Consider the following 25,357-nt stretch of genomic DNA (forward strand, 5'->3'; position numbering starts at 1 on the left):
CCATCCCGATTACCCCTTATCAGGACGACAGTGCTCAGAACAGCCTACACACCATCTGGCTCTCGGGGCAACTGGCATCAGGGTGGCCTACCCACCCTCTGGCTTTCAGGACAGCCTATCAACCTTCAGGTTCACAGGATGGCCTACCCACCCTCCAGCTCTCAGGAGAACAGCTTTCAGAATGACCCATGAGTCTCCCAGCTCACAGTAAGTCCTGCCAGACCAAGACACAAGACAGTGCAGGTGATAGACCCAGGAAACACCACAATAGTTAATTACCAAAAAATGTCCTTTCTGGTACACAGTCCAAATCTATACAGTCTTCAAGATATGGAATCCATTTCCAGGAGGAGTCCACTGCAGTAGACAATGTGCAATGTCAGAATTAGAGTCCACTCCAAACTGCAGAGTCCATTGCTAAAAACAGAGTCCACAACCAAGGGCAGAGTCCACTCCTGAAGGCAGCAAATGCACACCCCACAGCACAGTTGTTCAGTCTCCATATAGAGTCCTTGCCCAGCCTTGGAAAACCAGGCCCACTCACAGGAACATAGTACATGTGCAGTTAAATCACAGGGGTTGGTCCACTCCTAAAGGAAGTCTTCTACCAAACTCCAGGATACAGCTAGTGCTCACCTCCCAGCACACACACAGGTGTTCAATCTTCAGAGGCCCAGTCCCAGGGCTAGGCATCCCCACAGGAACAGCTCCTCTGGTAAAGTGCATGTCTTCCACAGGGCTCAGTCAAAACACCAATAAAAAGTAAAGACACATACAAAAAAACAGTCCAAGGGCTATACCCTACCACAAAATTAACATTTTCTGAGAAGAGGACAAAGGAGAGAAAAGAGTAACACAGGCTGTAACCAGCCAGTGAAACAACAACCCCCTAATGAAAACTGAGCCACTCCCAAAACACTCACACTCCACCTACATCAGGGGTTCAACAATCAATCAGTCCTCACAAGAAGGCATGCCCATCAAAACCCTCCCAAAACACTCACACTCCACCTACATCAGGGGTTCAACAATCACTCCCCGCTCAAACCAACAGTAACATACTGGCTATAGCACCAGCCAGCACAAAGTCAATCCCCTAAACCAAGGAAACTCTGGATCTCCTGGTTATATTGGTCAGCCAAGGATTTCCTGATTGGGGCTGTTACCCTAGGCCAATCAGGAACCTCATAGTTAATGAGGTCTACGTGGTTCCAATCATTATATTGTCAATAATTGTCATTCTCCACAGATAGTCCTCTTGAAAATTATTTCCATCTCCTATTCTGTTTTGATTTAGTCCCACCCTCCTTCTCTACACTTTCTTCTTGTTCACTATTGTTTCTGGTGGTCAGTGCTTGTAACCTAATCTTTTAGTTGGTAAAATGCATGATTTGTTGGTAACAAGAAAAACAAAGAGGTGGTCGCTAATAAAAGAAAACTGGGTTCTTGGAGGCTCCTGTGATGCAGTCTAGTAAACTATGGATTTACCCTCAAATTTGTCAGCCCATTACCATTAAATTCAATTTAATGGATATTGGTTTGTTACACAAACAGGAGACTGACCATGGGAACTCTGCCACATTTCAAATGGCTGGTGTCTCAAAAGATCCATATCTACATGCTTAAGGAATTCTAGTTGCCATGCACATTGTAACCAGTAGGTAGCAGTATGAGACCAGCTGGAGTCATAAATAGAAGATGATTTCACAATAGGCCATTTAAGACTGGACTGAAGAGGAATTTCTTCATCCAGACGGCCATGAACCTTTGGAATTCTTTATTCCAGTGGGCTGTGGAAGCTCTGTCTCTGAATACATTCAAGGTAAGAGATTGATAGGTTTCCAGATGTAAGGTCACCACAATCGAAGAGTCATCTAGACTCAAAACGTTAGGTTACTCTCTCTCCACGGATGATATCTGACCTGCTGTGATCTCCAGCATTTGTTTTCGTTATAGATTCCAGCATCTGTAGTAATTTGCTCTTACTAGACCTTAGGGTTGCTCTCTTGTTAGAGAGAGAGAGAGAGAGAGGGAGAGATGACTGGTGGTGGCTGAATCTGAGGTTTACCATGCCTCATGCGAGGGGAGAGGTTGAGGAGGACAATACTTCATGGTAACCTCAGCCAGTGCAGGAATTGAACCCAGGCTGTGGACATGACTCTGCCTCGCAAACCTGTCAGCCAGGAAGCTGAGATAACCAACCTCCTAGGCTTCTAGATATCAATCTAGTTACCTAATGATATCAAGGGCTATCATGATAGTTTTGGAAATCAACCATGATTTAGAACGATGGAGCAGGCTTGAGGGGCTGTATAGATGACTCCTGCTTCTATGTTCCAATACCATGCAAATTAAAGAGACATATCTTTATGGAGAGTGGTGAGAACATGCAACTTGTTACACAAGGAGTGGTTGCTATAAATAGCATGGTAAGGGAAAGCTGAAAATGTGTAAGTGAGAAGGAAAGAGGGCTACGTTGGTCGGGCAAGATGAAGAAGAGTGGGAGGAGACACACACAGATCAGTTGCGCTCCATGGCCCTTTTCTGTGCTGCAAATTCTACTGAATTCTGTATTAGATTGATGAATGTACTTGCCTTGTATTTTAAAACATAACTGCTTCTTCTGGTAGGCAATGTAACTGGATACAGCACCCAACAAAGCTGCTCCTATAGCACTGGCGATTCCAGCTATCGTGGTTTCAGGCATAGCCACTGGGAGGGAAACAATAACACAATGAGGAACAATTGGAAACTCTCAATGTGATAACGTAACAACAGCTACCATTTACTACGTAATTTTCTTTGTTTCAATATATTAAATTTCTGTATAAAAAAACAGTCACTGAAGGCTGTTTAGATTAGATTAGATTAGATTCCCTACAGTGTGGAAACAAGCCCTTCGGTTCAACAAGTTCACACCGACCCTCCAAAGAGTAACCCACCCAGACCCATTTCCCTCTGACTAATGCACCTAACACTACAGGTAATTTTGCATGGCCAATTCACCTGGTGTGCACATCTTTGGAATGTGGGAGGAAACCGAAGCACCCGGAGGAAACCCACGCAGACACGGGCTGTTGTGAGACTTCACTGTACACTTGTACAGGAATCAGGAGTAAAGTTCTCCACTGGTTGGAGTTTTGCCTGACACTAAGGAAGATGGATCTGGTGGTTATTGGTCAGTACATCTCTGCAGGTGTTCCTTAGGGAATTGTTCTCTTCAGCTGCTCCATCAGTGAACTTCCCTCCATTAGAAGTGGGGATGTTCGCTGATGAATAATGTTCAGCACCATTTGTGACTCCTCAGATACTGAAACAGTCCATGTCCAAATGAAAAAAGATATGGGCAATATCCAAGCTCAGGCTGACAGGTGGCTAGTAACACTCGTGCCACACAAATGCCAGGCAAAGTGAGGACTGCAAGATGCTGGAGATCAGAGTCAAGAGTGTGGTGCTGGAAAAGCTCAGCAGGTCAGGCAGCATCTGAGGAGCAGAAGAATCAACATTTCGGGCAAGAGCCCTTCATCAGGAATGAAGGTATCTTAACACCATCTACCCTCCAACGCTTCCCAATCTGTATACACTTGCCCAATAAATATCTATTCATCTTAGTTTTGAAATTTCCAATTTTCCAAGGCTATTGAACTAATGCTAGAGACTCTTTGGCATCTGTGTTTAAATCCTTACCTTGTCTTCATCTGTTCTTTACAATTGCCACAATGGGAAAATAAACTGGGAGAAAAATTGTCGACGAACTAAATTCTTCAAATAACTCATCTTAATTCTCTCTGTTTTATAGGTATTTAAACAGTTTTATAGTTTCTTTAATGGTCTAAAACATCCCGAAGTACGTCAAAGAGGCACCAAGTGGATAGTATTAGAAGGATCATTAGACAAATGATTGAAAAAGCAGCCAATAGGTATTGACAAGTAATTGGAGAAGGGAAGGAGGAAAGGTGAGAAGAAAGGGTTTGTGATGTTTTGGAACTATGAAGAATGAAATGAGAAAAATCCAGAAGACATGAGAATACTAGGTTAGGGGGTGGCGAGGCTGACACATGGATTTTCAGTTCGAAGTACAACAGCATTGGGCAGGATGTTGAAATGAGCAAGACAGGCGTCAGTAGGAAAGCTGGATCTGACACACTGTTCAAGCTGACAATGACAGCCAAGGGATTTGCAGTTTTCAAAAAGCAAAATATTTTCAAATCAGGATGGTACGTGACTTGGAGATGAAATTGCAGGTGGTGGTGTTCCGATGTATCTGCTGCCCTTGTCTTTCTAGATAGAAGTAGTTGTGGGTTGGGAAGGTGCTGTCTAAGGATCTTTGGTGAATTTCTAGAGAACATCTTGTAGATAATACTGACTCTCTGTGATGGAGGAACTGAATGTTTGTAGATGTGATGTTAATCAAACAGGCTGCTTTGTTCTGGATAGTGTAAAGTTTCCTGAGTGTTGTTGGAGCTGCGCTCATCCAAGTAAGTGGATAGCATTCTGTCATACTGTTGATTTGTGCTTTGTAGGAGTAGACAGGCTTGGGGGAGTCAGGAGCTGAATTGCTCTCTTCAAGATTCCTAGTTTCTGACCTACTCTTGTAGTCATAGTACTTACATGACAAGTCCAGTGAGGTTCTAGTTAATGGTAACCCCCAGGATGTTGATAATGGGGCTTTCAATGATGGCGATGTCATTGAATGTCAAGGGGCTGTGATTAACTTGTCTCTTATAGGAGATGAGAGTGGGGTGCTGGAAAAGCATCCAAGGAGCAGAAGAATCAATGTTTTAGGCAAGAGCCCTTCATCAGGAATGTGGATATTTCAAAACTGAGATGAACAGATATTAATTGGGCAAGTGCATACAGGGGTGGGAAGCCTTGGAGGGCAGATGATGTTAAGATACAGATCAGCTTCTCTTCCTAAATCCACCTCAACATGGAAACATATTCATACACTTGTCAGAAACAAAGATTGTGACTATTTCAAACTTGCATGATCATCATGAGTACGATTGGAAATTTGGAAAAAAATTCCGAAGGACAGGATTAATCAATACTTGGAAAAGTAGGGATTGATCAAGGATAGTCAGTGCAGATTTGTAGAGGGAGATCCTTCTGATTAATTTAGTTGAATTTTTTGAAAAGGTGACTAAATATATTGATGAGGGTAATGCAGTTGATGCGGTTTACATGGACTTCAGTAAGTCCTTTGGCAAGGTCTCATATGGAAGGGTGATCCAAAAGGTAATAGCCCATGGGACAAGGCCAGTTTGCAAACTGAATCCAAAATTAGCTTACAAATAGAACACGGAACATGGAACAGTACAGGCCCTCCGGTCCTTGATGTTGTGCTGACCTTTTATCCTACTCTAAGATCAGACTAACCTACATATCCTTCATTTAACTATCATCCAAGTGCCTATCCAAGATTTGCTTAAATGTCCCTAATGTATCTGACTCTACTACCACCGCTGGTAGTGCATTCCACGCACCCACCACTCTCTGCATAAAGAACCTACCTCTGACATCTCCCCTAAACCTTAAAATTATGCCCTCTTGTGATAGCTATTTCTTCCCTGGGAAAAAGTCTCCGGCCATCCGCTCTATCTACACCTCATCATCGTGTACACCTCTATCAAGTTACCTCTCATTCTTCTTTGCTCTAATGAGAAAAGCCCTATCTCCCTCAACATTTCTTCATAAGACATGCCCTCCAGTCCAGGCAGCATTCTGGTAAATCTCCTCTGCACCCTCTCTAAAATTTCCACATCCTTCCTATAATGAGGTGACCAGAAGTGAACACAATATTCCAAGTGTGATCTAACTGGGGCTCTATAGAGCTGCAGCATAACCTCGTGGCTCTTAAACTCAATCCATCTGCTAATGAAAATCAACACACCATGTGCCTTCTTAACAACCATATCAATTTAGGAGACAACTTTGAGGGAAGTGTGGACATGGACCCCAAGATCCCACTGTTCCTCTACACTGTCAAGAATCCTGCCTTTAACCCTGTATTGTGCATTCAAGTTCGATGTTCCAACATGAATCACTTCACACTTTTCCAGGTTGAACTCCATCTGCCAATTGTCAGCCCAGTTCTGCATCCTGTCAATGTCCCGTTGCAACCTACAACAGGCCTCCACAGTATGCACCACTGCACCAACCTCTGTGTCATCGGCAAACTTACTAACCCATCCTTCCACTTCCACATCCAAGTCTTTATAAGAATCACAAACAGCAGAGATCCCAGAACCAATCCTTGCGGAATACCACTGATCGCCGCGCTTCAGGCTGAATACTTTCCATCTACTCCCACTCTCTTTTCTATGGGCCAGCCAATTCTGTATCCAGATAGCCAGATTTCCCTGTATCTCATGCCTTCTTACTTTATGAATGAACCTCATCGAACACTTTGCTAAAATCCATGTACACCACATCCACCGCTCTACCTTCATCAATGTGTTTTGTCACATCCTCAAAGAATTCAATTAGGCTTGTAAGGCATGACCTGTCCCTCACAAAACCATGCTGTCTCTCTCTAACCAAGTAATCATAAATTTGGTCTCTCAGAATCCTCTCCAATAATGTGCCCACCACAAACGTAAGACTGAATGGTCTGTAATTCCCAGGATTATCCCTATTCCCTTTCTTGAACAAGGGAATAATATTTGCCACCCTCCAATCTTCTGGCAGTACTCCAAATGAGTGAAGATGCAAAAATCATCGCCAAAGATATAGCAATCTCTTCCCTCACTTCCTGTAGTAACCCATCCGGCCCAGGGGACTTAGCTATCCTTAAGTTTTTCAAAGTTTTCAGCACGTTCCTTCCTAACACCAACCTGTTTCAGTATATCAGCCCATTTCATGCTATTGTCACAAACAACAAGGTCCCTCTCAATAGTGAATACTGAAGCAAAGTATTAATTAAGGACCTCCCCTAACTCCTCCGACTCCAGGCACAAGTTCCCTTCCCCCAATCCCCGATCGGCCCTACCCTCACTCTGGCCACTTGTTTGTTCCTCGCATAAGTGTAGAATGCTTCAGGTATTTCCTTAATCCTACCCGCTAAAGCTTTTTCATGCCCCCTTCTAGCTCTTCTGAGTCCATTCTTCCTCCGACTCCAGGCACAAGTTCCCTTCCCCCAATCCCTGATCGGCCCTACCCTCACTCTGGCCACTTCTTTGTTCCTCGCATAAATGTAGAATGCTTCAGGTATTTCCTTAATCCTATCCGCTAAAGCTTTTTCATGCCCCCTTCTAGCTCTTCTGAGTCCATTCTTCAGTTCCTTCCTGGCTACCTTGTAACCCTCTAGAGTCTTGTCTGATCTTTGTCTCCTCAACTTTCAGTAAGTTTCCTTCTTCCTCTTGACTTGATGTTCCACATCCCTTGTCACCCAAGATTCCTTCACCCTACCATCCCTTCCTTGCATCAGTGGGACAAACCTGTCCAGCACTATCATCAAGTGCTCCCTAAACAACCTCCACATTTCTGTTTTGCATTTTCCTGAGAACATCTGATCCCAATTTATGCTCCACAGTTCTTGCCTAATAGCATTGTAATTCCGTCCCCCCTCCCCCATTTAAATACTTTACTTTCCCATTCTGTCTGCTCCTATCAATCTCCATGACTATAGTAAAGGTCAGGGAGCTGTGATCACTGTCACTGGAATGCTTTCCCACTAAGAGATCTGACACCTGGCCTGGTTCATTGTCAAACACCAAATCCGATATGGCCTCCTCTCTAGTCAGGCTATCTACAAATTGAGTCAGGAATCCTTCCTGGACATACCTGACAAAAACTGCTCCATGCAAACTATTTGAATTAAATATGTGGAATGTGCTGCCTGAGAGGGCGGTGGAGGTAAGTATTCTCACAACATTTAGGAAGCATCTAGATGTGCACTTAAAGTGCTAGGGCAGAGCAGGCTATAGACCAACTGCAAATGAATGGGATTAGTATTGTTTGGTGTTTGTTGGTCAGCATAGACTGAAGGGCCTGTTTTTATTGCTGTATGACTGATTCCTTTGATATTAGGGATGACTGGCCTGAGCTGTCACCACAGAAGGCTCTGTCAGAGTGCTCCATAAAACAGAGGACACAGCGGCCAGGCTACCTTCAGTTGAAATGTAAGAAAGTAGGAACACTTACCCTGATCCTGGTCACTGGGAGGTACGTTGCCACCTGGAAAACAACGTTAGAGTTCTTTTAGTGTCTCATCTAAAGAATGGTCATTAAAATGGGACACAGACGGTGACAGATGACTATGAATATGTTGACCAATGTAAATCATCTCAAACATCAACAATGATCCCAATTCATCCTGCTCAAGACTGTTCTGTTGCAGAGGAGAGGGGAAGAAACAGCAGTGAAGGAAAGCTTACATTAATATCACCTCTTTTGTAAATTCAGAATGTGCTATATTGCATCTGAGCCACTGAATGATAGAACCACAATTGAAGGGTAACCACAATTTTAACAGAGATATATAAAACAGAAGGAGGCCATGTGTATCCATGTCAGCCAAGAAAGAACTATCCAGTCTATACATAGCTGTGACTCGGTTGGTAACACTTCCACCTCTGAACCACAACGTCCTGAATTCAAGTCACCCTGTGGACGTAAAAACCAAAGAGGACTCTCCAACACAGCACCGAGAGAGCACTGCAGCTGATACATTAAACCGAGACCCAGCTGCTTCTTGGTGACTGGAAAAGATCCTGCGGTATTAGTTTGAAGATGACCAAGGAAGCCATCTCCTAAGTCCTGGCCACGTTCTATCATTCAGTCATTATCACAAAATCAGACTGTCGGTCATTATCAAACTGTTAACTGCAAACATGATCAAACAGCTATTTGCAAATGTTAGTCTGCGATATCAAAATAACCAAAGTAGAAAAGAAAGAAACTACCTTTTGATGCCTTGACGCCTACAGCAGCTTCAAATATTTTTGAAAATAAGAATTTCTACCTCTACCTTCCTTTTGGGCAGTGAATTCTAGACCATCCCCTGAGACAGAAAGTTATTCGGTCTCCTCTAAGCCTTCCACTAATTAGTCTAAATCTATACCGTCCTGGTTACTGACCTCTCTGTTAATGGATATAGCTCCTTCTTATCCACTCTAAGTCACCTCCTTTATTTTGTTTCTACAACTTAGCTAAACCTTGCCTCCACATCTTCTGTTTAAAAGAAAATAACCCAAATCTGCTCAAATTTTCCTGTTAGGTGAATTTTCAATATATATTGGGGGATGCAGTATCATATCAGATCATCAGAGGTCTGGTCAAAGAGGTAGGATCTATTTAAAGCATGAAAACAAGGACATGGGTGGGGGATTGGGGGGGGGAGCGGGGAGAGAGAGAGATTGGAGTGTAGGTGGCTAAAGGTGTGGCCATCAATGGTGCAGAAGTTAAAGTCAGGAGATGGTCGAAGCTGGAAGTAGAGGAACACCGATATCTGGGAGGGTGGTGGAACTGGAGGAGAATAGAGAGATTTGGGGGAAGGGTGGGGGCGAGGGGATGTGGGGGCTGCGTGTTTGACCAGGCCATGGAGGCACGGTGGCACAGTGGTTAGCACTGCTGCCTCACAGCGCCAGGGACCTGGGTTCAATTCCAGCCTCAGGCAACTGTCTGTGTGGAGTTTGCACATTCTCCCCGTGTCTGCGTGGGTTTCCTCCGGGTGCTCCGGTTTCCTCCCACAATCCAAAAATGTGCAGGCTGGTGAATTGGCTATGCTAAATTGCCCATTGTGTTAGGTACAGGGGTAAATGTTAGGGAATAGGTCTGGGTGGGTTGCTCTTCGGAGGGTCGGTGTAGACTTGTTGGGCAAAAGGGCCTGTTTCCACACTAAGTAATCTAAGATTAATAAAGATGAGAATGTTAAAAATCACAATGTTGCATGAGGAGAAACAAGGGAACAGGGCTTTGTGTCAGTTAAGACAAGCGCAATAGAGTTTTAGTTGACAGATTTATGCCAGGTTGAATGTAGGAGGTAGTCCAGCAACAGAACGTAGATTAGATTACTTACAGTGTGGAAACAGGCCCTTCGGCCCAACAAGTCCACACTGACCCTCCGAAGATCTACCCACCCAGACCCATTCCCCTATATTTACCCCTTCACCTAACACCACAGGCAATTTAGCATGGCCAATTCACCTAACCTACACATTTTTGAACAGTGGGAGGAAACCCACGCAGACACTGGGAGAATGTGCAAACTCCACACAGACAGTTGCCTGAGGTGGGAATTGAACCCAGGTCTCTGGCGCTGTGAGGCAGCAGTGCTAACCACTATGCCACCGTGCAGTACAGTGCAGTTGTAAAACTGCTGTTGTTTACAGCAGAAGGGAATGGACTGACATTGTACTGACCCTCAGCTAAAAGAACGAACTGAAGCAGAGGAAGAATGTGGAGCACCAGCCAGTAAGGTGTAGTCACATTTAGAAGTAACAAAGGCACGAGTGGCATTTTCAGCAGCAGACAAACTGAGATGGATAATGTGGAGAAACATTACCGAGGTGGAAACAGACTGTCTTAGTGATGGTACGGATATGGTCAGAGGCTCATGCCTGGATAAAATGTCACCCACAGAGAGGCTTAATCTCACACTGTGCCAGAGAACAGGATGGAGCCAGTAGCTCAGGAACAGAGTTTGTAAAGTGGGAATAGAGTTTCTTAAGTGGCTTCGGGTTCCCAAATATCTAAAATGACAATATTTCTGCTCACTCGTGGCTGTATTTTGACAAGTATTTGACAGCGGAGGTGCTGAGAGAGGATGGTGGTGAGGTGCAGCTGGGAAGTGAAAAGTAATGCTGTGTTTTCCAAGGAGGGCATGGAGGGGGACCGTATCGACGATAAATTTAGCCGTGTTCGCCCATTAAAGATGTTGCCCTACCAGAAGCTAGCCAGGTGACCTCGGTCTCTTGTGCCAGGATGCATAGTTGTCAGTATGTCTCTGTGCATGTGTGGACTTCATTATGTACGGTCATGAATGAACTGAGATTATAACTATCAAACCGGGGTCTGAAAGCCGAATAAATCAATGAATTAGCTCACGCCTGTCACTTGCCCATTGATCTCAAACTGAAACCATTTGCACAATATCCTTATGAACTTTCAGCAGAATATAATGGAGCCCTCTGTTACCTGAATAGTTATTTGTAAAATTTTAGCCTCCAGAATCATGATCACATGAATTCACTTCCAAGGTTACTATATGAGGAAAGTACAATGTCAATATTAGAAGGAGGTGAAGAAGAGCATAAGGAAGAAAAATGGGAACAAAGGGGTAAATGTGATTGAAAAATGCTCAACTACACCTTCCTGAATTGAATCGACTCTGTATCGCAACTTCTCCTAACGATATTTTGATATATAGCAATAAATACATATGTTGTGCAACATTCATTGTGTGAAAACCAACAACCTTATGAATCTATGATTGTTTGTCACTTACCTGAATTTTTCTTATCTGGTTTATAGTCTCCACCGCCCAATAGATCTTCCAGGTCTTTATCTGAGATGTTCGAGGTACCTAGACATAGACAGGAAATGGCATCACTGCCAAACACTGGAATGAAACTGTTGCACCCCAGGGGCAGGTATTTAAGTGGAAGTGATATTCTAAAGTTTGAACACTGAATGCCAAACAACAATTCGGGAATTGGTGCTCATTCAGCTGACAAAGATAAATGGAATTTGCTCTAGTCCAAATGATCAGGTAGCAAAGAATCTGCGTGTCAAAATCAACTCATCGATGCAAATAGAACTTAGCATATAATGCATATTCTGAAAAAAAAATGTCCACAGTGTATTGTTTAGTCTAAAGCCTTCTGACCCAAGGTAAAATGCTGACACACACCAGCCAATCAGGAGCACAGTAGTACTCGTTAAGGAATAAGTTAAGGAATGGAAGTGTTGGAAAAGGGATAGCTATTACAAATCGGCTTTATTTACAGACTATAATCTCAGCATCCAAGTACGCTCCTTGTCAACCGTCTCTCTCACATCAAGTTGCTTGATGGATTAATGTTTTGCATATGATAGCAGGAGTTAGATAATTCCCAAATGATTCAATGGAATCATACCCAAAATGTGACATGATGCAATTTAGGCCAACATCACTTAGAACTAGACTGTCAAAACATGTCAATATTGAAGCAACCCTTGAAAAAAGTAAGAGTGATGTGTCCTTTGCTGAACAGCAAACTAATGATTCCCCAGATCACTGTCTGAAATAATTCAGCAGTTTCACAGCATTCACATACCTACCTGATGGCAAGAGGCTTCAGATTTACCTCACATGTCACTTTAAATTGATATAATCTGTCAATGTAGTCTGGAGAAAATTCAACACACAGCTAGACGGGGTTATTTCACTATGATCAACTTCTCTTGTGGATGAGGTTCCTTTATGGATAATAGTTGAACTAATATTGCTGGAGATACCATGATACAAAGGCTGGAGACAAGTCAGGTTTAGCTCCACCACGAATTATTATTTTCTTTCAGTCCACTGTTCTTATGCATTTTTTTTTTGAGTTTTACATCTTATTTTGGATTTAAGCCAGATCAAAATCTCAGGACACAGAGATGTCTCCGAGAGCTCTCTGTTCTAATGTTTGACTGATGGGAGACGGAGCACAAGTGACCTGTGGAAACAGAGCAATCCCCTCAGGAGCATGCAGAATAAAATCAGCACAGGGCTCTGTGCACATTAGCACATTGGATCATGAGTTAACACTTGTCCCTGGAGTCAGTTACATGGAAAGAAACGCAATAATTATTTGCTTCACTGTTATGGCATTGGAGTATTTCACTTAGAGCACAAAAAAATTTACAAGCCTATAATTTGTCCAAAAGAATAATTTGTTCAAGAATAATTAACTCCGGATCACGGTTGGCATTAAAATCATGATTTCACTTGTTTGCAAGTTGAGCTGGGAGGGTTGTGGGGCAAACTACTCGGGAAACATGAAGCAGTCACAGCAACTGTGTCACTTAATTACTTCTAGGGGAGTGTGTGTATGTGTGTTTGGGGGGGGGGGGAGTGCATACCTCCTACTCTTCATTCACTAGCATTGCTGTTTAGCATTTACCTCTTTCACAAATACTGCTCACCCAGGAAATCCAGCTAGTCAGGCTGGGTTAAACCTGACAGATTATCTAGAAGCAGACACAACCTCATTACAATGTGAAGGGTCTCTATTTTTCCTTCAATGTTCTCATTTTGTTTGGTGGCGTGGTGAGTTGAGGTTAGGGTTGGTTGAACTTTGAACATCTACATGTTTAAAAAGGGAGAACAGTCGCAGATGTTTGCACTGGTGACTGGTCTGGAAGATAATGTAACCTAAATCCTGAAAGAAGGAACAGAATATGTTGCTACACCCAGGACTGGCAGCTGGTTGGATGTCGAGTTGCTCAATCAAGGAGGGACTGATATTAACCTATCAATCACAGAGAATATTAATTTAAAAAAGAAAAGGATGCAGTAAACATGTTTTGACTGGTTATGGTAGGCGCAGAGTGATTTTTGGAGACTTTTGGACTGGCTGCTGTTTTTTTTAAACTTTTTCCAGGTGTCTGTCCAGTTTCAGAATTGTTGAATGTTCTGAGAAAATCCCAGTTTGTAAGAATCAGTAAAAGATTCTGGAAGTCTACTGAAATTGTTTGCATTCACTAGTCACTTCAAATTAGATATTCGGTTTTGTGCCTGTGAACAACTCATTATCCAAGGAGTGCATGAAGGCTTGGCATCTATTGTTTGAAAGTGTTTAACTGAACTGGCAAATCCTTTACTTCTCTTTCTAGTTTTTCGATTAACTATGTCTGTTAGTTTGTCTGTGTATGAATGGGGTTGTTATGATCAAAGAAAATTGGATTTAAAGCATAGATATTTATTAAATTAAGTTGTTGTTTAGTTTTGTCCTACTAAAGTCACCATAATACTAATAAGTAGTTAATTTTTGTTTAATTATAAACTTGGTGCTCCAGATCTGTTATTCATAGAGTCTAGTTAAGAAGAACTGGGCAAATTTGGAGGGTCATTGAATATTTGAGTTTCGCAATGTTGCAAATCCAGTGATAGTGAGGCTGATTTGGTTTGGCTTGTAAATATAACACATAAATGATCAGCCATCTACTTACAACTGTGTTTGCCTCCATCTCACCCCAGATCTGTTTAACCTGGAAGTAGTTGGCTGGAGGGAAGCTTTGAAATTTTGGAGTTTTTTTAGCAAATTCCCTGACTCCAATCATCCCAGTTTTCTTATTGGTTGGTGATGGGGGTAGTGGTTGGGAAGAGGGTATGGGTGAGGGAGATGGAAGGTAATTTTTGTTTTAGGAAGTCTGCGTCATTGAAATGGTTTCAAAATGACTGAACAGCACAGGTGAGAATCTGTTGTTACTAATTTGTAACTGGTGGCTCTTCGTTTTCAAGAGGTGAACCTGAACTTTGGGGAAAAAAGTTTCTGTTTAAAACTGAACCATTTTCAAAATTGTCAAAGCGCAAATCAGACGGAAGAAAGCAGAAAGAGGACATTATACAGCCATGCGCCAACTCGATTAACATTTGGAAATTTTATCCAGGCTCAGAGATTACACTGCCATTATATTCTAGTAAAACCGTGCAGTCGTGCAAGGCTCTTATTAAATCACATTTTATCAATGGTATAAAGAGTATGCAATGCTTAAATTTCTTTTAACAAGCAGAAGTTTTAAGTCCCAGAAAGGGCAGTGCTGTTAATAGACACATACTGCGTATACAGGATAGGGACAGTCTTTGGAGATCTGAGATCAGAATGCAGTGAGGAACAGAATAGGAGGATGCAACTAGCTGCGAGTAAAGCTGGATGAATCCAGAAAATGTCTCTCTCTCTTCAAAAAATGCAGAACATATCAGTGCTCTGATTTAAGTTGTTCATACAGCTAGAAGATATGACACTCTGTTCCTACTTTGAGACAGCAATATGTTATTCTGTTTGTAATGGATTCTGCCAGCATGCTTTCTTCGATTTGTGTCTTTAATCCTTCTAGTAACTATAGGGGTTAGAAAGCACCACTGTCCTAACACTGAAACAATACACTCGGGCTAATTCTGTGACAACTTGTTGGATTGTTACTAATTCATATGGGCACAGATGCAGGAGGGTACAGCAGTAAGAACTCAACAGAACACATTAATTCAATAGTTTGTGTGCTGGTTTTCAAATGATGTCCTGGCCAACAAATGACCTCAGTTGACCTTTTGGAGAAAAGCAATGGGTCTAATTAGTCTTGCTGATATTCAGTCAATGTACTGAACATGACGTACCCCTTAAAAGCTTCAGCCCCCTGCCTGTATAAACAGGCAGCATAGGTTATAAATCTGCTCTCCACCTTCAAAATATCATTTTATGATTAAAAGTGATACCAACAGCCAAGCCTTTGCCACAGCTAGTGATGCTAGCTTGTGTGTACTAGTCACTGTTGTGACTTGCTATTAAAACTTTCACTTTGTGAATGCAAATATTAAGGCTGTGAGTTGGAAACCTTCAACAATGATCAGAGTTTTTGAAATTGCATTGTCCCTTTTGCAGCAATGTATTATGATTCGCAAAGTCGAATAACTAAGAATATTCAGTGCAGCACCTTAATCTGAGTGGAAAAATGACTCCCTCAATAGGACCGGCTGATTGGATTGTCATTAGGACTGCTAATTTAGATGATTAGCAGAAGAATAACTGCCTTGCTTGAATAGTGTGGTCATCTGAAAATGGCTGCCCTTGTGAGGAGATCTTTGTTGTTGAAAAGGCTGTCTTGCCAGCTGTCTCGAAACTCTGGCTCAGAGTGTCAAATCAGATCTTTTACATTACATTTGGTTTGACTTTGAAAACTTTGACCTGGATCACCCAGCTCTAGTGACAACCTCCTTACCCATTCTTTTACCTCCTTTAGGTTTGTCATTTCCTTTGGAGCCTGGAACAGAAGGATGATCTGTTGGACAGATGGAAACTTTAGCTAAGAACATTAAAGCATAAGAAGGAATAACCTATGTGATGACCCTTCCCCACATTAGCTTGTTTCCCTGAAGTAAGCAGTGCCCATTCCCAAGACTGAATTCTCACATATTCCCACCACCTAGTGGTGCAGGGCTTTTAAACAGAATTTTCTGCTTGGAATAGACATCAATCATCAGTTAATGGTCACTAGAAAATTATATTGCTGCACTTGAGTAACAATGGTTGTTCTGTGCTTTATAAATTGAACACACACACACACACCTCTTGCTATGGACCTTTTCATTTAAATGTAAATTATGCCTCATCCTATTTCCATACTTCTGTTTCAACTTTAGAACAAGTGATTTTGTTCTAATGCAACATTGCATTATTCATCGCTCAAGGTGCAGATAGTCCTCTGCATTGTTCAGGGTGGTTGGTAGGGTTCTGGTAGGAGAAAGTGAGGGCTGCAGATGCTGGAGATCAGAGCTGAAAATGTGTTGCTGGAAAAGCGCGCAGGTCAGGCAGCATCCAAGGAACAGGAGAATAAGCCCTTCTTCAGGAATGAGGAAAGTGTGTCCAGCAGGCTAAGATAAAAGGTAGGGAGGAGGGACTTGGGGGAGGGGCTTTGGAAATGCAATAGGTGGAGGGAGGTCAAGGTGAGGGTGATAGGCCGGAGTGGGGTGGGGGCGGAGAGGTCAGGAAGTTAAACAGATGACTGCTAAGGCTAGTCTGTGCCTGGATAATACTGCTATAAATAGAACAGGATGCCACAGATAACTGGTGGTTTGGCCATACCAAGTTGGTGCTGGGTATTTGGTTCGGGGGGGCTGGGGCAGCGCCAAGTCTTGGGAAGAGCGTATCAGCAAAGTGAGGGTGAAACTGGGCAGATGGAAGCTATGGTCGCTCTCCATTGCGGGAAAAAACCTGGTCATCAGGTGTGAGGCACTGTCATTGCTATTATACGTGGCACATGTCTGGCCTATTCCCAGAACCAGTGCTGCTGCAGTCACCCGAGCCATCTTCCAGTTTGTATGGAGGTTAAAGATGGACCGGGTCCGAAGGGACTCACTGTACAAAGATCTGGGCAACGGGTGAAAAAATGCAACATTGCCCTTGAAGCGGCTGCGGGGGGGACGAGACTGTCACACACCTCCTTCTGGAATGTGCCTATGCAGAGGAAGTCTGGAGAGGAATGCAGTGGTGTTTGTCGAGGTTCGTCCCGAGCAGCGCCGTGACGCAGGACTCCATGCTCTACGGCCTGTTCCCCGGGACACACACCGAGACGAACATCAACTGTGCCTGGAGGATCCTCAACTCGGTGAAGGATGCTCTCTGGGCGGGCCGAAACCTGTTGATCTTCCAGCTGAAGGAGTTGACCCCGACTGAGTGTTGCAGACTGGCACATTCCAAGGTCCAGGACTACGTGTTGAGGGAAGCGCTGAAGTTTGGGCAGCTGCAGCCAAGGCGCGGTGGGGAAAGACCACCGTGTAACATCTGCCTGCCTAAAGAAGAACAGGGGGCCCGCCCAGTCATGTGGGCTCTGCTGACGCCTCAGCTAAAAATGTAATCGTACAGACCTGTAAATAGGAATGATTACTCTGCTTCGGTATGCAAACAAATGGAATGTTTACATATGTATGGCATGTCCAACTGTACAGACTATCAAGTTATTTTATGAATAAAGTATATTTTTGAAATAAAAAAAATACCAAGTTGTGGTGTCCACGGATGTGCAGGCTAGGTGGGTTAGCCACAAGAAATGCAGGATTGTAGATTATTGAAACAGGATGGGATGCTCTTCACAGGGTCAGTGTAGGCCAAACAGTCTCTATCTGCACTGTAGGGATTCTATGATGAATTGCATTTCAGGCAGGTTGCTGCCTCACAATTCCACCCTCCACTGTTTGATACATGGTCACTTCCAAAGGAGGCTGCACCAATATTTTTTTGGAGAAAGTGAGGACTGCAGATGCTGCAGATCAGAGTCGAGAGCGTGGTGCTGGAAAAGCACAGCAGGTCAGGTAGCATCCAAGGAGCAGGAGAATCGGTGTTTCGGGCATAAGCCTTCATCAGGAATGCCTGATGCTTCCTGACCTGCTGTGCTTTTCCAGCACCACACTCTTTGCACTGCACCAACATTTTTGTTCCTGTCCAAGAAATAAATCATATTAGACTTGAAACGTTAACTCTGTCTCTCTCTCCACATATGCAGCCAGACCTGCTGAGTTTCTCCAGCAACATTTTTGTTTTTTTATTTTACATTTCAGCATCAGCAGGACTCTATTTTTATTAGAGTTTTTTTTTTAAACTGGTTGTACGAGGTGTAGTTATAGAGTCGTAGAGTTACACAGATGTTCAATGTGGAAACAGACCCTTAGTTCCCTGGCTTAAGTTCTCAGGCAAGGATTCTAGGACTCAAAAGTCAGTGTCAAAACTCTGAAGTGAAATCTTCAAAATGACCTCTTCGCATTTTCTTTGGCTATGGGGAGACAGGGCATCAAGACCAGATGAACTCAGTAGTAATTGTCTCATTACATTTATTGTGCTTGGTTAGCACCAGAGTGTCTGGTATTATATCCTGTCATCATCGAATGTCATAGAATTCTTAAAGTTGGCAAGCCAATCGAGTCTTCACTGACCCTCTGAAGAGCTTCCCTCCCAGACCTCCATCCTCTCCCTACATTTCCCAGGGTTAACCCACCTAGACTACACATCCCTAGACAATGTGGGCAATTTAGCTTGGCCAGTCCACCTAACCTGCACATCTTTGGACTGTGGGAGGAAACCCACACAGACACTGGGAGAATGTGCAAACTCCATACAGACAATCACCCGAGGCTGGAATCGAACTCAGGCCCTGGTGTTGTAAGGTAGCAGTGCTAACCACTGAACCACTGTCCTAACACCTGATCTTCAGAAGCTTCCAAAGGCTTCCACAATGGAAGTGGACAAGCTCTTGGTGTGACACCGGTAGACAGTCCATCTTTTACATGCTTGGAGCATAGTGCACAGGACTGTTGTTTTATAGACTTCCAGTTTGGTCAACAGATTTACTCCTCTTCCTTACCAGCTCGATGTTTGTTTGAAGGCCCCTGAAGTCCAGACTCTGCTTTGACAACTGTTGCACATGCCTCATTGTCCATGTAGATAACTTGTGAGAGAGTAAGCTTCTGAGATAAATGAACCTACCCACAGCTTCCGGTCTTGGACTGAAACCTTGGGCTTGGGGTACAGCTTTTGTGCAGCAGGTTGGGACATAACGCTGATTGTGAGCTCAAGGCTGTTACATGCATTGGAGAACAAGTTGTATGGCCAGGTATAACCGGTATTTAGTACATTGTCATTGACAGACAGGAAATCACAAATTATGTTCTTAGGGACATTGATCTTTGCCTGGAATCCTGTCAGACAGAACAGTGTCCCAATAGATGTGATAAATCACTTTGATGTCAGGATCATGGTCATAATAACTGTACTTTCATATACCAAACTGCAGATGGTTTCCACGCAGAAATATGATGCAAAAACTTTAATTACATGCTTCAGTTCCGATTTGAGTTTTCTTTGAATTTAAACTCTCACACTGGTTACATTCCCAACGTGTCACTTGTGAAGCTCCAACACCCAATGAAATTTGAACTCAAATAACCCCACCCTGAAAGGTCCTTTCTGCCATTAGTTCTTACCTGAGTCATCTTTACCTCCTTTGCCGTGGTTGTCATTCCTGTCATCAATAGCATCCGACAGGTCAAAATCAAGGCCAAAATCATTCGGGTCTAGAGTTACAAAGAAAGTAAATTCAAAAAAGTCCAGACATGATGGTTGCCGTAGTGATAATGTTTGGAATATGAAGCGGTTGTGGACTAAGTGAGTTTGCAAAACGGGAGGTTTGAACAAATCCTGAGTTCCGACAGCTAAAGAACTAAATTATGAAGGAGAGAAAAGAAAGACCATAAGGGTTACGATCTCTGGATTATCGCTTGAGCCACATACAAATTAGTATTTTGTTGAGTAGATGAGGGAAGTGAGGATAGAGCTGAAGCAGTGGCAAGGGAGAGGGAGAGTTCATTTCATGGGGGACTGGTAGCAACATTGGGAGACTACGAACTGTACCACTGGGACAGGCCTCACCTGAAGGTGGGTTGTAGTGGAAAGCATGACTAAGTATCTCACCAAGATTTTCAAACAGTAAACTGGATGGAGGTGGTGGGTCGTTGAAGATCAGATGGAAAAACTATTTATAAATAACACGTCTAAACCCAAGAAAAGGGAAATGAGCAGAGTAATAGTCATAAATTATAATTTAAGGCAACACAGTTAAAGGAAACTTTTTTAAAAAATATGTAACATAATTAAATCACAAAAGAAAGAAACATCAGAGTGTATGCTACGAATGCCAAGATGGTCACTTCCTGCAGATGGGCAGATGTCACCAATAACTCTTGGCATTTGTAGCCTTTGCCCAGGCTATGAATCAGCCATAAAGTTGTAGAACATAGAACATAGAAGAATACAGCGCAGTACAGGCCCTTCGGCCCTCGATGTTGCGCCGATCCAAGCCCACCTAACCTACACTAGCCCACTATCCTCCATATGCCTATCCAATGCCCGCTTAAATGCCCATAATGAGGGAGAGTCCACACTGCTACTGGCAGGGCATTCCATGAACTCACGACTCGCTGAGTAAAGAACCTACTCCTAACATCTGTCCTATACCTACCCCCCCTTAATTTAAAGCTATGCCCCCTTGTAATAGCTAACTCCATACATGGAAAAAGATTCTCACTGTCGACCCTATCTAAACCCCTAATCATCTTGTACACTTCTATCAAGTCACCCCTAAACCTTCTTTTCTCCAATGAAAACAACCCCAAGTGCCTCAGCCTTTCCTCATACGATCTTCCTACCATACCAGGCAACAGCCTGTGGTTTTTATTTCTCCTTTATTCATTCATGGGATGAGGGTCACTAGCTACACAGCATGTATTACCCACCCCTAATTGCCCAGAGGAATTTAAGAGTCAACCACATTGCTGAGAGTCTGGAGTCACATGTAGACCAGACCATGTAAGGATGGCAGTTTCCTTCCCTAAAGTGAATCAGATGGGTTTTTCTTGACAATTGATTCATGGTCATTATTTGATTAATTCCATGATTTCTTTAATTGCATTCAAACTGTGCCCTGGTGGGATTTGAACTTGGGTCCCCAGAACACAATCTGAGTCTCTGGATTAACAGTCCAGTGATAATACCATAAGGCCATCGTCTAGGTTGCAGGGTCATAGTGGGATGTCACTGACTGTAAAGACGAAAGCTCCGGCTGACAGCGGGTTTGATGTGGAGATGTTCTGCTCTCAGATCAGATGGACGGTGCAGAAAGGCTCCCTGGTGCGATAAAGGAAACCCAGAGGAAAGTCACATAGACTTGAACTCTTGGGCTTGGGAAAGAGGTAAAAAAGGTGAAGAAAACTATAGATAAAGACATCATCAGCCAAGGAACGCATCATTGGAAGTGTAAGAACTGATCCAAATCAGAGCCATTATACTTTTCTGAACAGAGCTAAACCACCACAAATGATTTTTGTCCTGTCATTGGGCATGTTCTTGAATTGGATCATCTCAAATTTATACAACAGCCAAATACAGCAGATGATGAATTTCACTTTAATCAAACAGTTGTTAAATCCAAGCTTTCTCTATCATAATAAAGATGTTATAATGGTATGATGTGGAAATGCCGGAGTTGGACTGGGTGGACAAGCTCAAAAATCAAATGACACCAGGTTATAGTACAACAGGTTTATTTTAAATTGCAATCTTTCAGAGCTCTGCTCCTTCCTCAGGCTTGGTATGATAGGGAGGTATAAGACACAGTATTTATCAGCAAATGACAAAGACTTCAAAGGAATCTGGATCTTGCATTTTAATCAGCACTCTACCTCCTAGCTGATAAAAGGATTCAAAAAGAGCTGCTAGTTTTAAAGTTGTTAACTTCTTTTCCTTTTCAATACTGTGTCTTATTTCTCCCTATCATACCACGCCTGAGGAAGGAGCTGAGTTCTGAAAGCTCGCAAATTCAAATAAACCTGTTGGACTAGCATCTGGTGTGATTTGATTTTTGACCTTATAAAGATATTTCATGCCACTTTTGTGCATGCCAGCTCTTTGCATCACTGAGAGGTGGCATTTGCACAATTTACAGCTGAGCAAAATACACCTATCAAAATGGTCATCACTGTCATGATCATCAGACACCTCAGGGTACTTGACTGTGTAGTTCTCATTCTAAGACAGCAAACACAGTAGCCAATTTGCATTCAGAAAACTCTCACAAATAGCAATACAACAGTGACCAAATAATCAGTTTTTCAGTGATAGTGATTGAGGGATAAATCCAAATATTGGATTACTAATTTTCTTTGAAACAGTGCCATGGGATCATTTAGATCCATCCAAAAAGGAAGATAATGGTATCAGTTTGATGTCCAAAAGGTTGAACCTTTAACAGTGTATTGCTCCCTCAGCGCTGAACATAGTGTTATACTCAAGCCCTGAAATGGAAGTCGAACATGAATCGTGTACTAATGGCGAATTAAAGTGATTACCACAGGTCAGTGGTATATTCGTGGGTGATCCCTGCAGAATTAAATAACTTTGATTGAATAAAAAGGCTGATATTCCTTATAACAAAATGGCTTGAGCAACTAAGGAATCGAAGTATGGGTTTACCATACATAACTTACAGCCTAGAGTGTTACAACTTGTTTTGTTTAATTCTTTTAAATACAATAAAGATTGTGTCCTTCAGAAAATGTGAAATATTATAGAGTCATAAAGATGTACAGCATGGAAACAGACCCTTCAGTCCAACCTGTCCATGCCGTGTTCAGCCTCTCTCTATAGCTCAAATCCTCCAACCCTGGCAGTGATTAATTGTTGGGAGTTCACATTTCTTTTTTCAAGATTAATTGTCCCTAAGCAGGATCACAGCACATTACTGAAACATGGTTGCAAGGTGATCTGGGCTGGAAACTGAATATATAGCGGGTGAAGAGGATAGCATGAAGGACACAGAAACCTAATGCTAAATTAGGGACTTACCAAAATTGAATTAAGCAAAATAATGGCATTAAAGAGTTACAAAAATCAAAATCAGAAGATTTCAGACACACTGTTTTAAAGGAATTGGATAGGAACATTGTAGACGGTCATCGCCCAAAGTCCTCGCAACCCAGAAGTTATTTCTTTAGATCAGACAATTGCACATATTGCTTTACTATTTAAGGAATGTGAGAGAGGGAAACAATTATTATTAACTATTCAGCTCAAAATCTGTTATTAAGAAATTCCTAAAGCCCATATTTATAAAGGTAGGTTATGCTGGTGTGCTCTCATGAATGCTCTGGTTTGATGGTAATGCTTGTGTGGGGGATATGCCGGGCGATGAGATTCCCGGTTGTATTGGAGCCCCTCATGGATGCCCCTCAAATCTAAAAAGGACAGATCAGAGTACATGCTAAATATTCAAAAGAAACGTAGGAGTCAATATACATTGATCAGAATATTATTGAAAGGATAATCATTAAGTCTGTAATAATGGAATAACAGGTCAGTATGCAATTTGGTAGAGGTTATAATAGTTATACAATACCCAGCTAGAATACGCATGGAAGTACTGTGTTCACACCTCAGGAAGGACAAAATGGTTTTGAAGAGACTATATCTTTGAGGTTTCAGAAGAAAAATGGATATCAAGGGTTTAATTACTAGCTCAGTATATACAAAACCTGAAACTGTAATCCTTGACATATCAGAAGGTTAAGGGGGGCATTTCATCAAATTTTTAAATATTTTAACGAGACCTGATAGACCTGATAGGGTGGAAGAAAAGCTATTTCTACAGATGGGGCAGTCGAGGATTAGAGGGAATTGCCTAAAAGTTTGAGCCAAGCCTTTCAATGTGTCATTAGGAAAACGTTCGATACACAAAACATTGGCTGTAATTTGACATCTTCTTCCTCAAATGAACTTGATAGTACAGTTAATCGTTAAACTTAATACTGTGATTGATAGGTTTTGTTCATCAATATGTGTTGTGGAAGGATGAAGATATGTCATAGATTAGTCATGATCTCACTTAATGGCAGAAGCACACTCAAAATGATGTATTTTAGTTCCTCAATGCTATCCAAGATGAATACATTGCACAATAAGTCAGTGCTTTGAGTGCTTAGACATTAGCAGATGCATAATCTGTATGGTCAATGGAAATATGAATGAAACCTTTCCATAACGAATAAATATGGCTACGTTTCCATTGTCAAAAGCTACTTTGAGTTAGGAGTGGGGACAATTCCTGGAAGATGCTAGGTTTGATTTCATTAGATCTAACACTGCCATTTGGTATTAATGGAGATGGGCAGAGGTAGGTGGAAATGTATGGAAGCTAAGCTGTGGGAAAATGTGAAGTTCTTCATTTTGGAAGAGAGAACAAATTGACAGAATTTTGTTTACATGGAGAAAAGCTGCAGAAAGCTGCAACACAAAGGGACTTGGGGTACTTATGCATGAAACACAGAAAGCTAGCACATGGATGCAGTAATTAATCAGGAAGGCTAATGGAATGCTTATTTTGAGGGTAAAAGCAAATTACTGCGGATGCTGGAATCTGAAACCAAAAGAGAAAATGCTGGAAAATATCAGCAGGTCTGGCAGCATCTGTAAGGAGAGAAAAGAGTTGACGTTTCGAGTCTAACTGATCCTTTGTCAAAGCTTTGTTAGCTTTGACAAAGGGTCAGTTAGACTGGAAAAGTCAGCTCTTTTCTCTCCTTACAGATGCTGCCAGACCTGCTGAGATTTTCCAGCATTTTCTCTTTTGGCTTATTTTGAGGCGGTTTGAGTATACCGGTAGGGGAGTCTTGCTGCAACCAGGTGCTGGTGAGATTGAACCTGGAGTACCATGAGCAGCTTTGGTCCACTTATTTCAGGACAGATATCACTTCATTGGAGGCAGTTCAGAGAAGGTTCACTTGGATGATCACTGATATGGAGGGACTGTCTTATGAGCAAAGGCTAAACAGATCAGGCTGGTACTCATTGCAGTCTAGAAGAACAAGATATCGACGAATTGGAACATATAGGATTCTTAAAGGAACGCTGGGAAGATTGTTTTTCTAATTTATTCATTTTGTGGGATGTGGGCGTCACTGGCTGGACTAGCATTTATTGCCCATCCCCAGTTGCCCTTGACAAGGTGGTGGTGAGCTGCCTTCTTGAACCTCTACAGTCCACCTGCTGTGGGTTGACCCACAATGCCATTGGAGAGTGAATTCCAGGAATCTGACCCAGCAACAGTGAAGGAACAGGGACATATTTCCAAGTCA

General features: G+C 42.5%; 1 protein-coding gene across 6 annotated transcripts in view; it reads right to left on the reverse strand.

Moving 5' to 3' along the window:
* The window catches only part of cd99l2 (CD99 molecule-like 2), a 167,862-nt gene that overhangs the window by 15,050 nt on the left and 127,455 nt on the right, over nt 1–25,357 (reverse strand). For 3 of the 6 annotated variants that reach the window (XM_043705122.1, XM_043705120.1, XM_043705124.1), the window contains exons 5-9: nt 19,661–19,750; nt 15,907–15,966; nt 11,450–11,527; nt 8,146–8,178; nt 2,596–2,712 (exon numbers count right to left, since the gene is read on the reverse strand). In XM_043705122.1, the coding sequence (XP_043561057.1) occupies nt 2,596–2,712; nt 8,146–8,178; nt 11,450–11,527; nt 15,907–15,966; nt 19,661–19,750 (378 nt within the window). The remainder of the gene's footprint in view (nt 1–2,595; nt 2,713–8,145; nt 8,179–11,449; nt 11,528–15,906; nt 15,967–19,660; nt 19,751–25,357) is intronic. The other 3 variants (XM_043705126.1, XM_043705125.1, XM_043705123.1) reach the window with 2 other exon arrangements.

Source organism: Chiloscyllium plagiosum, chromosome 15 (genome assembly GCF_004010195.1).
Source record: "Chiloscyllium plagiosum isolate BGI_BamShark_2017 chromosome 15, ASM401019v2, whole genome shotgun sequence".
Classification (NCBI taxonomy): Eukaryota; Metazoa; Chordata; class Chondrichthyes; order Orectolobiformes; family Hemiscylliidae; genus Chiloscyllium; species Chiloscyllium plagiosum.